Source organism: Podarcis vaucheri (genome assembly GCF_965113315.1).
Source record: "Podarcis vaucheri genome assembly, chromosome: 13".
In the NCBI taxonomy this organism is placed as follows: domain Eukaryota; kingdom Metazoa; phylum Chordata; class Lepidosauria; order Squamata; family Lacertidae; genus Podarcis; species Podarcis vaucheri.
The window spans coordinates 11,017,050-11,031,841 of NC_138751.1; the positions used below are offsets into that span (position 1 = coordinate 11,017,050).

A 14,792-nucleotide genomic window follows, 5' to 3' on the forward strand; every position below is an offset into this window, starting at 1 on the left:
TGGCTTCGTCCTTGTCTTCTGTCAAACGCCCCAAAGCATCTTTTTGGTCATGGAATCCTGTTAAGTTTCTGTAGTCTTCACCCGTTCAGCTTATCATTCCTCACTGCTCTTCCTTTGGCCTGCCCAGTAAATGGCTCTCAGGGCAGAAGCTGCTTCCATGGACACTTTCAGCTTCCCAATGTGGCCGTCGGGATCAGAAGGACTGATAACTAGAATGGCAAGGTTAAAATAGTTTTTTGTGTGCAAGAGATGTGGAACCAAGTCTGTTATTTCTGAAGAAAGCAGGAGAGTCTCAGTCTTCATTTACAAGGACTAAGGTTCTAGCACCCACTCCTATTGTGGTTCCATTAGGGAACCTGACAATGCTGGTGAATTTGAATTTTATTATTACGGTCACAGACCAGTTCCGGCTCACTTACAATATCAGGAAAATCATAAAACACAACAGGAATACATTGAATTGCAATTGGGTATAACAGAGATAATACAGATATAGCGGCAGTTAAAAATATACAGTGGTACCTCGGGTTACATACTCTTCAGGTTACAAACTCCGGTAACCCAGAAATAGTACCTTGGGTTAAGAACTTTGCTTCAGGATGAGGCCAGAAATTGTGCTCTGGCAGTGCGGCAGCAGCGGGAGGCCCCATTAGCTAAAGTGGTGCTTCAGGTTAAGAACAGTTTTAGGTTAAGAACGGACCTCTGGAACGAATTAAGTACTTAACCCGAGGTACCACTGTATATTAAATCTTGATCACTTTAAATTGTCATTTAAAACCTTAATAATTTTGGTAGAACAGACATCACTTGGAAGGGCTCTGAAGGCTACTTCTGACACGGCTTCAGTTTTGTCACGAGTCGCCAGCTTCTTACCGTCAAGTTCTCGCTCCAGCAAATCGCTACCTGTCAGAAGGATCTCCCGCAAGTCCAAGTAGGCAAAGCCAACGTCTTCGCATTCTCCTCCGGTCCCTGGCAGTGGTTCGCTCACCACTGCAAATTGCAGCCTATGTCAAGGAAGAGGGCTCCATGAATACAGGCACTGGGATCATTCTTTCTTTTTTCGCCTGCGGTTTCAGGGGAAGGGAAACACGATACTCACCAATTATGCTGGGGCTCCTCTGCCTCCAGCATAGAAAAGAGCAGCTGCCTCTGAAGGCTCTCTGGGTCTGGGTCCACTTTGATCACTGCAGTAGAAGATTCAAGAAGACATTTACTGGAGCCGCTGCTGCTCTCTGATACAGCACTTGGCATGTTGAGTACAGGGAGACAGATAAAAGCAGAGTTCGACAAAAACCATGCTGTCGATACTAAAATACGCCTTCTCCAGAACGAGAGGTCCACAGTGGAATTAGTCCTTTGCTATAAAGGACCACTGACCATTACGTCCAGTCGTGGCCGACTCTGGGGTTGTGGCGCTCATCTCGCTTTATTGGCCAAGCGAGCAGGCGGACAGCAGGCGGTCATGTGGCCAGCATGACTAAGCCGCTTCTGGAGAACCAGAGCAGTGCATGGAAACGCTGTTTACCTTCCCGCCAGAGCGGTACCTATTTATCTACTTGCACTGTGATGTGCTTTCAAACTGCTAGGTTGGCAGGAGCAGGGACCGAGCAATGGGACCTCACCCCGTTGCGGGGATTCGAACCGCCGACCTTCTGATTGGCAAGTCCTAGGCTCTGTGGTTTAAAATTCTTCATCCCATGGTCTCAATCCTGCCTTATGCCTGGAAAACAGGCCTTGTGGAACATGGGTTCCTCAAACTGGTCCAGGGGGAGAAATTTAGGAGGGCAGCCAGTGGCTTATAACACATTCTAGCTGACTCTTGCCCCATCCCCGTAAGTCGTGCAATGGTGTAGCCATCTGCAAGAATGGAAATGAAGATAGGAGATGCTGGCCTTTGAATCCGGGGAGGCAGCTTAGAGTGTTTTGGTTGGTGAGACCTGGCATGGGATAATGGCTGCATCTGGGGTGGGCTGGGAGGCGAGTTCTAAAACGGCCACAGAAAAGTAGCCTTCTGCAGGTCTCTTTTGCAGTCTAACACACCTCCCGGGGTCGTTTTTACGGTGGGGATAAAATTGGGGGAGGTTTTGGTGGTGGAAGGGAATTGTGCACCCCACTCTTGGGAGTAAGGGTAGTGCATAAATTAGCATGGAGCCCTTCAGATGCACACTAGGTGGTGCTATTGAGCATTGTATCCGAAAGCAGTAGAGGGAACTAGGGTCTGATATAAACAGGTGGCAGGATCTAGAGAAGGATTGGGCAGCTGAATTTCATGTGGTGGGGGTGGGAGAAGAAATGGGGGCTGCTGTGCGTTGTGAACCCCCCTAAGACCTATGGGTATAGGGTGGAATACAAATTTAATAATAATAATGTGGCCCCCAAGAGTTCATCTTGGATGGAGTGTGGCCCTCAATGGTCTTTTGTAAAATGTTCCACGCTACTAGATGAGTGTTTCCCAAACTTGAGTCTACAGCTGTGTTTGGACTACAATCCCCATCTTCCCTGACCACTGGTCCTGCTGGCTAGGGATGATGGGAGTTGTAGTCCAAAAACAGCTGGAGGCCCAGGTTTGGGAAACACTGGTATAGACCCTTTCTCTGCCCGAGGGCAACATTCACTCCTGGGCAGGGCTACATACAAAAGTGGGCGGAGCAAGAGGTGTGATTTTTTTACAATCAAGGAGAGTTGTGAAGTCAGAAGCTTGGGGGGGTTACATTTGGCCCCTGAGCTTGAAATTCCTCACCCTGGCCTAGAGGCATGTAAATTTGGCAATATAGCAGGGAGCCTTGTAGACCATGCCAGCTCTTACAAGTTTATGAGTTTTTCTTTCCCTAGATCACGGTTTCCTCTGCATCAAGGGAACCAGACACACGCCGCCTCACCTTTGCTGAAGTGGAAGTAGATTTCCTGGTTTCCTTGGGGCTTCCGCAAAGAGAAGGGGGTCTCTGTTTCCTCCAGTGGCAGGCCAGGGAAGTGATACTCCACGTACAGCTGCTGGATGTTCTCGTCAGCAATGGGTGGGCTGTCCGGGTGCAGGCTCAGGGAGATGACCTCCACGCGGATCCTGTCTGAAGGCTGCCGGCCAAGGTGGGAGAGGAATAGGAACGGAATAAAACCTTTGCAAAAACCTTTGCTTACCAAGAGGCAATCAGTTGAGTAGAATGATGCTCACTGAGAAGAGAGAGATGGGGAACTGAAGGCGGGTGGGTCAGATCCATATCTTTACACCCACATGGCCATGTTTATCAGATGTGTGACTCCACCTACCTATCACCTGATGTCAAAATGTAATCGTCCCCGCACTGTAAAGGTAAAGGTAAAGGTAAAGGGACCCCTGACCATTAGGTTCAGTCACTGACGACTCTGGGGTTGCGGTGCTCATCTCGCTTTATTGGCCGAGGGAGCCGGTGTACAGCTTCCAGGTCATGTGGCCAGCATGACTAAGCTGCTTCTGGTGAACCAGAACAGCACACGGAAACGCTGTTTACCTTCCCGCCAGAGCGGTACCTATTTATCTACTTGTACTTTGACGTGCTTTCGAACTGCTAGGTTGGCAGGAGCAGGGACCGAGCAACGGGAGCTCACTCCGTCGCGGGGATTTGAACTGCCGACCTTCTGATCGGCAAGTCCTAGGCTCTGTGGTTTAACCCACAGCGCCACCCGCGTCCCTCCCGCACTGTAATTAAGGTGTAAAAAAAATGTATTATCTATTGGCGAAATAAGACTTCCGTCATGCCTCATTCCAGCAGTTGTCGTGAGACCCTGTGGGGCCCAGGGAAGACCCCCTTGGCACATCGTGACCCATGTACTACATACAGCATTGAATAAGCCCACCTCAAATTGTATTTGGTCAATGTTTTCAACACGCGCCCTACTAGGTTAGAAAATCCAGTACCCACCGGTCCCAGAGACTCCTGGAGTCTAGATGATTGCACCACCACTTCATCGCTCTCTGTGGTCTGGGCTTCACTGGAAGTATCTGGTCTCTCTGAGGCTAGAGGCAAGATTTGAGAGACAGCTACGTAAGAGACAGCCTTCTTATTCCCCCCCCCCCACTCCTGTTGCAATCTCACTGCCCCGTGATGTGGCAAAACGAGACCTAGTCCAAGAAAGCTTATGCCACAACTGATCTTAGGCTTGGTTCTAATATTTACAAGGTGTGACTGGAAAGTTCGGTTGAATGGTCACAGAAATCAGACAGCGAGAAATATTCAAACATACATGCCTTGCGGGCCTTCAAAGCAGGCCCCCTCTGATACAAGGCACTGTTGACAATATTCATAGAACTGTTGGAAACTTCTGGAGAAATCCTCTTTTCGTACTGCTTTCAGTTCCCTCATCACAGCAGCTTGGACATGTGAAATGTTGGGAAATCTGTGCCCTTTCAGTGCAGATTTCAGTTTTGGAAAAAGAAAGAAATCCGATGGGGCCAGATTGGGAGAATATGGAGGGCAGGACAACTCAGTACCCTCAGTAATGATTTCACAGGGAATATACAATTCTTCTGCCATCATTCGGACAGACAAACGGCGATCCCACAAACTCTTGTCAACATTTGCCGCCGTTCTGCTCGTTGACGGTCTGCCAGACTGAGGGTCACCTTTGATGGTTTTCCACCCTTCATGGAAACACTTAAACCACTAACACACCGTCTTTCGAGTTACAGCTTCATCTCCATACACAATTGTGAGCATTTTGTGGGTTTCCGATGCCGAATGTATGTTTGAATATGTTTGAACTGTCTGATTTCTGTGACCATTCACCGAACTTTCCAGTCACACCTTGTATTTCGTTTAATTGCTCCAAGGGCAACAGTAGCCTGACATCACCGATAACAGAAAGAGCCAATGTTGCATCTTCCAGCTGTTACTAGACTCCATCTCCCATCATCCCTGACCATTGGCCATGCCGGCTGGGGCTGATGGGAGTTGGAGTCCAGCAGCAAGTGCAGAGCTACTGATTGTAAGCTTTCCGTGAAAGTACCATTGTCACTCAGCACAGCTGCTTCAGCCGGTGGGCTTGATTTCCCCTCCGATTCCTGGCGACTTGCGGTTGTCATCTCTTCTTCCACTGCTTCCGCCTTGTGCTCCTCTTCCTCTCGTACTCCTTCCAGGGCCACCTGCGCAGACACAAACCCCACTGAGGTCAGGGTCTGAGAACAGCACAGCAACCGGGCTTCTCTCCTCTGACTTCTAACAGAAACACTGGTGTTAAATAAGCAAGTATACAAATCTGCTTTCATATGGAGGGTCCGAACATGCTCCATAATTTAGCTTCTCCTAAATGTGGAAGTGCGTATGAGACCTTATGGATTTCAATCTCCTTTGAGCAAGGGACTTGTTCTCTTGCACTTTAAGCGCCATGCACATCAAAGAACTATAAAAACAACAAAGCTATACACTTGACCATCACCAAAGGAAAGGGGGATTGATTTTTAAAACCACTCTGGGCATTGTAGCACCCCAAGAGGAAGAGAGGAAGGGCAGTGCAGTGCCAAAGAATGCTCCAACTACCGCAAAATTGCACTCATTTCACACGCTAGCAAGGTTATGCTTAAAATTCTACAAGGCAGGCTCAAGCAGTATGTGGACCGACAACTCCCAGAAATGCAAGCTGGATTTCGAAGGGGCAGAGGAACCAGAGACCAAATTGCAAACATGTGCTGTATTATGGAGAAAGCTAGAGAGTTCCAGAAAAACATCTACTTCTGCTTCATTGACTATGCAAAACCCTTTGTGTTGACCACAGCAAACTATGGCAAGTTCTTAAAGAAATGGGAGTGCCTGATCACCTCATCTGTCTCCTGACAAATGTCTATGTGGGACAAGAAGCTACAGTTAGAACTGGATATAGAACAACTGATTGGTTCGAAAGAAGTACGACAAGGCTGTACATTGTCTCCCTGTTTATTTAACTTATATGCAGAATTCATCATGCGAAAGGCAGGGCTGGATGAATCCCTAGCTGGAATTAAGATTGCTGGAAGAAATATCAACAATCTCAGATATGCAGATGACACAACTTTGATGGCAGAAAGTGAGGGGGAATTAAAGAACCTCTTAATGAAGGTGAAAGAGGAGAGCGCAAAATATGGTCTGAAGCTCAACATCAAAAAAACTTAAGATCATGGCCACTGGTCCCATCACCTCCTGGCAAATAGAAGGGGAAGAAATGGAGGCAGTGAGAGATTTTACTTTCTTGGGCTCCATGATCACTGCAGATGGTGACAGCAGCCACGAAATTAAAAGACGCCTGCTTCTTGGGAGAAAAGCGATGACAAACCTAGACAGCATCTTAAAAAGCAGAGACATCACCTTGCCGACAAAGGTCCGTATAGTTAAAGCTATGGTTTTCCCAGTAGTGATGTATGGAAGTGAGAGCTGGACCATAAAGAAGGCTGACTGCCGAAGAATTGATGCTTTTGAATTATGGTGCTGGAGGAGACTCTTGAGAGTCCCATGGACTGCAAGAAGATCAAACCTATCCATTCTGAAGGAAATCAGCCCTGAGTGCTCACTGGAAGGACAGATCCTGAAGCTGAGGCTTCAGTACTTTGGCCACCTCATGAGAAAAGAAGACTTCCTGGAAAAGACCCTGATGTTGGGAAAGATGGAGGGCACAAGGAGAAGGGGACGACAGAGGACGAGATGGTTGGACAGTGTTCTCGAAGCTACCAGCATGAGTTTGACCAAACTGCGGGAGGCAGTGGAAGACAGGAGTGCCTGGTGTGCTCTGGTCCATGGGGTCACAAAGAGTTGGACACGACTAAACGACTAAACAACAACAAGAATTTTCAGCGCTCTTAGCAAATAACAGCTCCCAGAATCCTTTGGGAGAAAGCCATGGCTGTTTGAAGTGGTATAAGAGCGCTTATGCACTCGGGGCCAAAGTCTTCATCTCTCACCTGCTGGATGGCTCCATTTTCTGGCTTGGCGTGTTTCCGAATGCGTTTCTCCGCCTCAGACATACAGAGACGTGGCTTTTTCCTTTGGAGACCAGAAGGCAAACGCTCACTACCACTTTCTTGGGAGACCTGAACGGGCATAAGAGAAGCCAGAAGTAAGTGAGGAACCAGCCTATGACTAAGCCATCTGGCACCCTCTGGTTTCCATTCTTAACTTTCATAAATCCTTATCTCGAAGAGTTCATGATCTCCAACTGCCCATCCTGGGTTTTGTGGATGGGCCGTATCAGAAAGTTATTTTGTTTAAAATGTTTGTCTGATTTTAACGCTTACTGCTCCTTTCCACTCATCTACTGCAACGACACACAAGAGATCTGTAACTGCTGCTTGCCTTCTATCACTGTGCCATTGAGAGCGTGCTCACTTATGGCTTAATTAGTGTTTTTATGGAGCAGTCAAGTAATTTCGTTGTCCCCAAAGGGGGCAATGACAATAAAGATATTATTATTATTATTATTATTATTAATAATTATTGTCTGGGTTTTTTGGTTAAAAAAAGAGAGAGAAGCCAGCAGTTAGCTGGGCATTCTCTCTCCACTGCCAGGGCAGGCCCTACCGTTAGGGAAGGGAGTGCAATGGACTCACTCAGGTGGTAGATTTTGAAGTTGCAGGAAAGGGAGCAGGTTTGATTGTTAAACCACTATGAATAGCGCAGCTCTGTGAGGGGACTGGTGGTGGGGGTGTCCTAACTTCTATCGGCACCCTTAAACTACAGCTCCCAGAATCCTTTGAGGGAAGCCAGGAGCATTTAAAGTGGCAAAAGAGGGCTTTAAATGTATAGTGCCAATGAGTACACAGTTTTCCCTCGTCTTGCAGGGGTTTTTTTTAAATAAAAAAAACCAAAACACTGTTGGCAGGAGAGGGGTGTCCCCAGCTGTAATCCCCAGCAATTAGGGCTGTGAAAGGGTCTTGTTTGAAGCTCTGGAGAGTCACTGCCAATCTGTGGTCCTCTCCAGGCATCCTTTTCATTGCGCATTCGTGATTATTTCTGGGCATGATGGTATCAGGTTTCCACTCAAAAGTACTGTTCCTACCTGCAAAAGGTTCAAGGTGGACGTACTGCTTCGTTTCCAATCACTGCATGCCCTGTAGGTTCCTGCAGGGAAACCCTGCCACTTTTCATGCCACTGTCTTATGTTTCGCTTTATTTTTTGGCTCGGCAGTGAAGACATATGCTTTGGGAGTCTTTTCCAAATACCAAGGGCTCTGCCACTGAGCTGCAGCCCTGTGCAGGGAGACCCCGGTAGATTTCTAGCCCTTTTATTTTTTAATAGTTTTTTGGTTTTGCTCTTTTCTTTTTTTCTTTCTTTCTCTTTCTCTTTTTTCCTTTCATCTTTTCTCTCTCTCCCTATCTTTTTTCATTTATGCTTGGTAACGTTATCATATTTACATATTTGTATTTATATAGTTTGAGTGCTCACTGGAAGGACAGATCGTGAAGCTGAGGCTCCAATACTTTGGCCACCTCATGAGAAGAGAAGACTCCCTGGAAAAGACCCTGATGTTGGGAAAGATGGAGGGCACAAGGAGAAGGGGTCGACAGAGAATGAGATGGTTGGATGGTGTTCTTGAAGCTACTAGCATGAGTTTGATCAAACTGCGGGAGGCAGTGGAGGACAGAAGTGCCTGGCGTGCTCTGGTCCATGGGGTCACGAAGAGTCGGACACGACTAAACAACTAAACAACAACAACATTTATATAGTCTTAGATTTCGCAACAATTTTATTATGCACACTGTAATTATTATGCCAGTCTAAGAATATACAATGTAAGATAAGCTCATCTTTTATTTTTGATGTTTTTCCTTTTTTCTTGTATGTGTGAAAAATTTGAAAAAAAACAACTATTTGCCAGGAGTGGGATTCGAACCCACGCCTCCAGAGGAGACTGCGGCTTGAATGCAGCACCTTAGACCGCTCGGCCATCCTGGCACGATAAATGACATGCAAAGCCTGAATGGCAGAAGTAGAGAGGACAGCGGGAAGCCTCTTCATAAGTTTGTTTTGTTAAAAGGAACTGAGATTGTAAGGGTATTTCCACTTGGGTGGTGCAGCCTCAAGCCTTGACACAGCCCCTTCCTTGCTGTATCAGGCATAGGCAAACTCAGGCCCTTCAGATGTTTGGGACTACAATTCCCATCATCCCTAGCTAACAGAACCAGTGGTCAGGGATGATGGGAATTGTAGTCCCAAACATCTGGAGGGCCAGAGTTTGCCTATGCCTGCAGATGAACACTTATGGCCCAACCAGGGTGTTGCCCTTGTGGAACTCAGCAGGGAGGCAAGTGAGGACAAAATTAGAAGTAGTTGGGTCCACCTATCATTAGCTGCCGTAGTCGGACGCAGAGGAACGCTGGGAGGAACCAGCTGATGAACCCCCAAGGGAAGACGGCTCAGACTCAGGGGATTGGTGGTAGGACGACAAAGAGTGATCAAAGGGAAAAAGCTGGGAAGAAGCGTCAGAAGCTGAAGAGATAACAGGGCTTAGTGAGTCCTGGGGAGAGTGGAAGTTCAAAATCAGAGGCAAAAGCTGAAGCAGGGGAGGAGGGAGGCCAAGAGGCAGAGATGAGCCTGGGTGGTGAAGAGGCATGGGAGTCTCCCCTTCCTTCTGCAACAAGCTCCCCTTTTCCAATTTCCTAGAACCAGGAGAGGCATGAAGAGAGCGGAGGGGAGACTGGCTGCATACAGACACAGTCTCCGATTGCTTAGGACAGGGGAGTCCAAACATTTTTCAAAGAGGGCCAGATTTGATGAAGTGAGCATGCGTGAGGGCCGGCCAAAGTTGCTGAGCTTTTTTTAGGATTTGACCCCAATAAATAAACTGCCACAGGGTCATTACAAGGCAATACATAATTCATACAGCCTACCTCCAGGTTAAACAAGCATTTTGTTCAGAATATAGGGATGATTTGTTCTTGCAACCACCGATAAAAACTTTGCCACCGCTAATGTTCTAGCATTTGTCCGGTCTTCCAATAGGAACCTGACATAGTGAGCCTCTGATTTTCCCGGGAAAGGTACCAGCAAGGGTAATATCAATTCAGCCCTGGCTTGCTCATATTTTGCACAATGCAACAAAATATGTTAAATCAGCCGGGGGGCTGGATTAGGCCTCCAAAACGGACTTTAGACAGGAAAAGCCCTAGAGTGGAGGAGACATAGACAGCTGTGGGGAGGTGGGGACCTTTAATGTCCTCAGCTGAACTCACTAGGTCTGACACTCAGCCAAGATGGTGGAGACCGGGGTTTTGCTAATCGAGAGTTAACTCCATCTTCGGACTGTGTGGTTTACTGGCCTGCTTGCTCTGCGACAGCCAAGGGGGCTGCAAAGTGTGGCAGCCAAGTCCGACCCTTTGACACTGACTTTACATACCCGGCTTCGCAGCTCGGCTTTCTCTTCCTCCATCTGCAGCTCTAAAGACCGCCGCTGTTGCTCCCAGTCGGCGGACGCCTGATGGCGGAAGTCCTCCGGGGGCATGTAAAGGAGCTTCCACTCCAGACGTAGGCAGATGGAGCCATTGGGTTTCCCTGCTGGATCCATAAGGACAAAATCTCCTGCAGGAGGGAGGAAGAGTCGACACAGGTGGTTTGTGTTTGGGTCTTAGCTGAAATGATTTTGTCACACTGAACGATGATGCAACCCAGGTTTGACACCGATGACTTAAAAATGTGCAGTTTCCACAATAAGGCAGCCTATATATTTATTTACCTACTGAAAATCCCCTCCCACCTTTCCTCTAAGGAGCTGAGGGTGGCATACATGATTTCCCTTCCTCCTTGTTTTATCCTCCCAGCAACCCTGTGAGGTCGATTAGGCTGAGATATAGGGACCGGCCCAAGTCACCCACTGAGCTGCATGGTTGAGTGTAGATTTGAACACAGGTCTTCCACTTCCTAATTCAACATTCTAACCACTACACCAGCCAAAAAAAATGTGTAGAAAGATGCTCATCATAGTGAAAATGACATACAGAAATGCATTTTATCGGGGGGAATTCCTTGCAAAAATGTAAACAGATAAAAACATTAGCAGGATTATTGTAATAACCTGCAGTCTCAAAAGAGTATATAATTACAGTAGATAATTAAATGAGCAAGTTAAATGAATTTGGATATGCAGAAGATATTTTTTTAAAAAAAAATTAAGGAACTGCAGAAAGAGGGGGAAGTCAAATTTTGAAATGTTAAATTTATTGTGAAGCTAATGAAATGTATAAACTTGAAAAGTATAAATAAAAACTTTTAAAAAGTATGAGTTGAGCCACACATTTATTTATGTGAAATGAGAAACTGTGGCTGCATCCACATCATACACAGAAAGTTCATTTAAAGCACACAACTTCCCCCAAAGAATCATGTAAACTGCAGTTTGCTAAGGGTGCTGGGGATTGCAGATCTGTGAGGGGGAAACTAGAGTTCCCAGGCTTTTTTGGGAGGAAGTCACGTGCTTGAAACATGCCTTAAATGTATTGAGGGCCTGCAACCCAAGAGAAATTCCTCCACCCCTAGATATGCCCATCTCACCTGCAACGCTGCGCCCTTGTGCCAGGGGCACCAGTGGGATCTGGGCCTTTCCCAGGTAGCTACCTGCTTCCTCGTCTTCGTCGTCGAACACATAAACCTGCAGGCTGTCCCGGAGCAAGTAATGGTGCAGCTCAGGCGTGATGCGCAGAGCAAAGTTCTGAGCATCCCCAAAGTGGGGGTTGTTGCTCGAAGGGATGGTGATGGTGTCGTGGTCCGGGAAGGTGAAGAACCGGTACATGGCGTAGGGGCTGGGCTGAGAGCCCAACCAGCGACTGCGCAAGCTGGAGCAGCTTTCGATCTGCACACAAAGCTCGTTCCAGCCTGCTCCCAGGGCCTGTTACAGGGGGAAAAGAGGGCAGGGTAATAATAATAATAATAATAATAATAATAATAATAATAATAATAATAATAATTTATACACACATACCCCATCCATCTGGCTGGGTTGTCCCAGCCACTCTGGGCAGTTCCCAACAGAATATTAAAAACACGATAAAACACCAGACATTAACAATTTCCCGATACAGGACTGCCCTCAGGAGTCTTCTAAAAGTCAAATAGCTGTTCATTTACATGACATCTGCTGGGAGGGCGTTCCACAGGGCGGGCGCCACTACCGAGAAGGCCCTCTGCCTGGTTCCCTGTAACCTCACTTCACGCAGTGAGGGGACCGCTAGAAGGCCCTTAGCGCTGGACCTCAGTGTCCGGGCAGAACAATGGGGGTGGCGACGCTCCTTCAGGTCTCAGGGTGATGATGGAAGAGTGAAAAAGCAACGCAGGGAGCCTGGGGCCCTTCAGATGACTTTCAACTCCCACAATGTGTTTGGATTTACTTATTGTGTTTCATTTCTTCTGTGTCCCTACCTATCTTGAGCCTTTGGTGGGGATGGGGAAACGGATGTCACATCTTAGAATCACAGAATTGTAGAGGTGGGTCATCCAGTCCAACCCTCTGCAATGCAGGAATCTCAGCTAAAGCATCCAGGACACATGGCCATCCAACCCCTGCTTAAAAGCCTCCAAGGAAGGGGAGTCCACAACCTCCTGAGGGAGACAGTTCCACTGTCAAGCAGCTCTTACTGTCAGAAAGTTCTTCCTGAAGTTGAGTTGGCATCTCCTTTCTTGTAACTTGAAGCCATTGGTTCAGCTCTTACCCTCTGGAGCAGGAGAAAAGCAGCTTGCTCCATCTTCCATGTGGCAGCCCTTGAGATATTTGAAGATGGCTATCAGACCTCCTCTCAGTCTCCTTTTTTCCAGGCTAAACATGCCCAGTTCCCTCAACCATTCCTCATAAAGCTTGGTTTCCAGACCCTCGATCTTTGGTTTGACCTGGGATTTATTTATTTATTTTGCAAAGAACCGTTAACAAGTTCATTAAAATTGCTTCCTTAGTCCCCTTTCCAAAGCTTAAGGTGCTGTTCAGTGATGGGTAGAAGAAAATAAACCTGATATTTAAAGATGGTTGTCACCCCTCCTCTCAATCTCAGATTAATAAATATTTACATAATTGCCGTTTCGCCCATCCTCATGAGGACTAGAACACTGGAGCTATTTGGCAATCTACACACCAGCTCCCCCTGCTCCGCTGTCCTCACCTTCTCCTCTTCCTGCCTCCAGCCCTGATGGGCCACCATGGCGTGCTGGACCCCCGCAGACAGGTAGCCCAAGGCTTTGGTTCGCTGACGGTGCAGCCTCAGGATCTGCTCCATTGGGAAGCGAAGCCTCGCCCAATATTCCAGGATGCCGAAATCCTCGCCATTGGAACCTGGAGTTATGTGGTGCCAGGGTGTGGGCAGGAGGTTGCGGTAAGGATTGTGGGAATAACAAAAGAGAGGCGTCAGTCCCTCCTCCAGAAGCCTGCCAGAGTTGGGTAGGGAGGGAGCTGGGGTGTGTGGCCCCCAGCCCTAACAGACTCCCCACATCCCAAAAACCTAAGAGCAGCTTGCTGGATCAGGCCAATGGCCCACCTATCCCAGCCTCCTGATCTCACAGTGGCTGCCCCGAACATGTGGGGAAACCGTGAAGCAGGACTCAAGCCCTCAAGACTCCTCTCCCGCGTTCAGAAGCAAAAGCACGATTACGTAGTCGGCAGGATTCGAACCTGCGCGGGGAGACCCCAATGGATTTCTAGTCCATCGCCTTAACCACTCGGCCACGACTACCAGCTGCTCAACCATGATGATTAAGTGATGTAGGGAAGGAGATTCTCCATCCCTGTTCTGTAAGAACATAACCTGCTTTGGGAAAACAAGAGAGGGGTGTGCGCTGTCAAAGTCTGACAGTAGAGCCATAGCTGCTGATAGCCTCATCCTCCATGAATTTGGGCTTTAAAGTTGCTGGTCATCACTGCATTCTGTTCCATCGTTTAACTTTGTGCTGCGAGAAAAAGTACGCTAATTTATGTGTCCCGAATCTTCCAATATTCAGCTTCATTGCAGAAGTGCTAGCGTTATGGCTTGGGGGGGAGGGATACTTTTCTCGATCCACTTAACCCATGCCATGCACAATTTTATAAAATTCTATCATGCCGCCTCTTGCTTGCTTTTTCTCTGAACTAAACCTCCCCCCTCCACAAACGCTGCAACTTTTTCTTAGAGGGGAATCGCTCCATCCCCTTATTCAAATTATTAGACCAATTCATGGAGGAGAGGGCTTTGCTGCCACAGTCAGAGGCAGCACTGCTTCTGAATAGAGTGGTACCTCGGTTTTCGAACGTCTAGGAAGTTGAGCGTTTCGGTTTTTGAGCGCCGACAACCCGGAAGTAAATGCTTCCCTTTTCGAATGCTCTTCGGAAGTCGAACAGTTTCTGCTGAGTCCCCCCCACCCCAATTTTCTCTATTGAATTTGCAGGCCGCCCTTTGCACCTCGGTTTTCAAATTGTTTCGGAAGTTGAATGGTCTTCCAGAATGGATTACCTTCGAAAACAGAGGTACCACTGTACCAGTTGCTGAAAACCATGGGGGTGTGGGATGTGATACATAGGTAGCAGTCAAATACAACATTCCTTGTTTTCCTAGAGTGGACATACAAGGGGATGTTTGGTCCAGACAGTCGGAACTTCCTGTTTCCTCCTGGGCTGGGACATACTTCCTCTTGCATGTGACTAGAGGTGGGCATGACCTTACCTGTGCAGGTAACAAAACCACAAGACACACAGCCCTCTTCCCCCTACTTCCTTCTTTTCCATCTTCCTTTCGTTGTGTGAACTGCAGTTACTGCCACTCTGCAGTCACTGGGACTAACTCCCCCAATTGGGATAGATCCACATGCATATATTTTATAACTAAGTCTGCCTTCAGGGATCCAAC

General features: G+C 47.6%; 1 protein-coding gene across 1 annotated transcript in view; it reads right to left on the reverse strand.

Annotated features, from left to right (window-relative positions):
- Positions 1–70: 70 nt before the first annotated feature.
- The window catches only part of RPGRIP1 (RPGR interacting protein 1), a 37,020-nt gene continuing 22,298 nt past the window's right edge, over positions 71–14,792 (reverse strand). Inside the window, exons 16-25 of the mRNA XM_082195738.1 lie at positions 13,080–13,249; positions 11,485–11,818; positions 10,334–10,515; positions 6,902–7,030; positions 4,981–5,116; positions 3,897–3,991; positions 2,880–3,072; positions 1,100–1,184; positions 874–1,004; positions 71–209 (exon numbers count right to left, since the gene is read on the reverse strand). Coding sequence (XP_082051864.1) covers positions 94–209; positions 874–1,004; positions 1,100–1,184; positions 2,880–3,072; positions 3,897–3,991; positions 4,981–5,116; positions 6,902–7,030; positions 10,334–10,515; positions 11,485–11,818; positions 13,080–13,249 — 1,571 coding nt within the window. The 3' untranslated portion in view covers positions 71–93. The remainder of the gene's footprint in view (positions 210–873; positions 1,005–1,099; positions 1,185–2,879; positions 3,073–3,896; positions 3,992–4,980; positions 5,117–6,901; positions 7,031–10,333; positions 10,516–11,484; positions 11,819–13,079; positions 13,250–14,792) is intronic.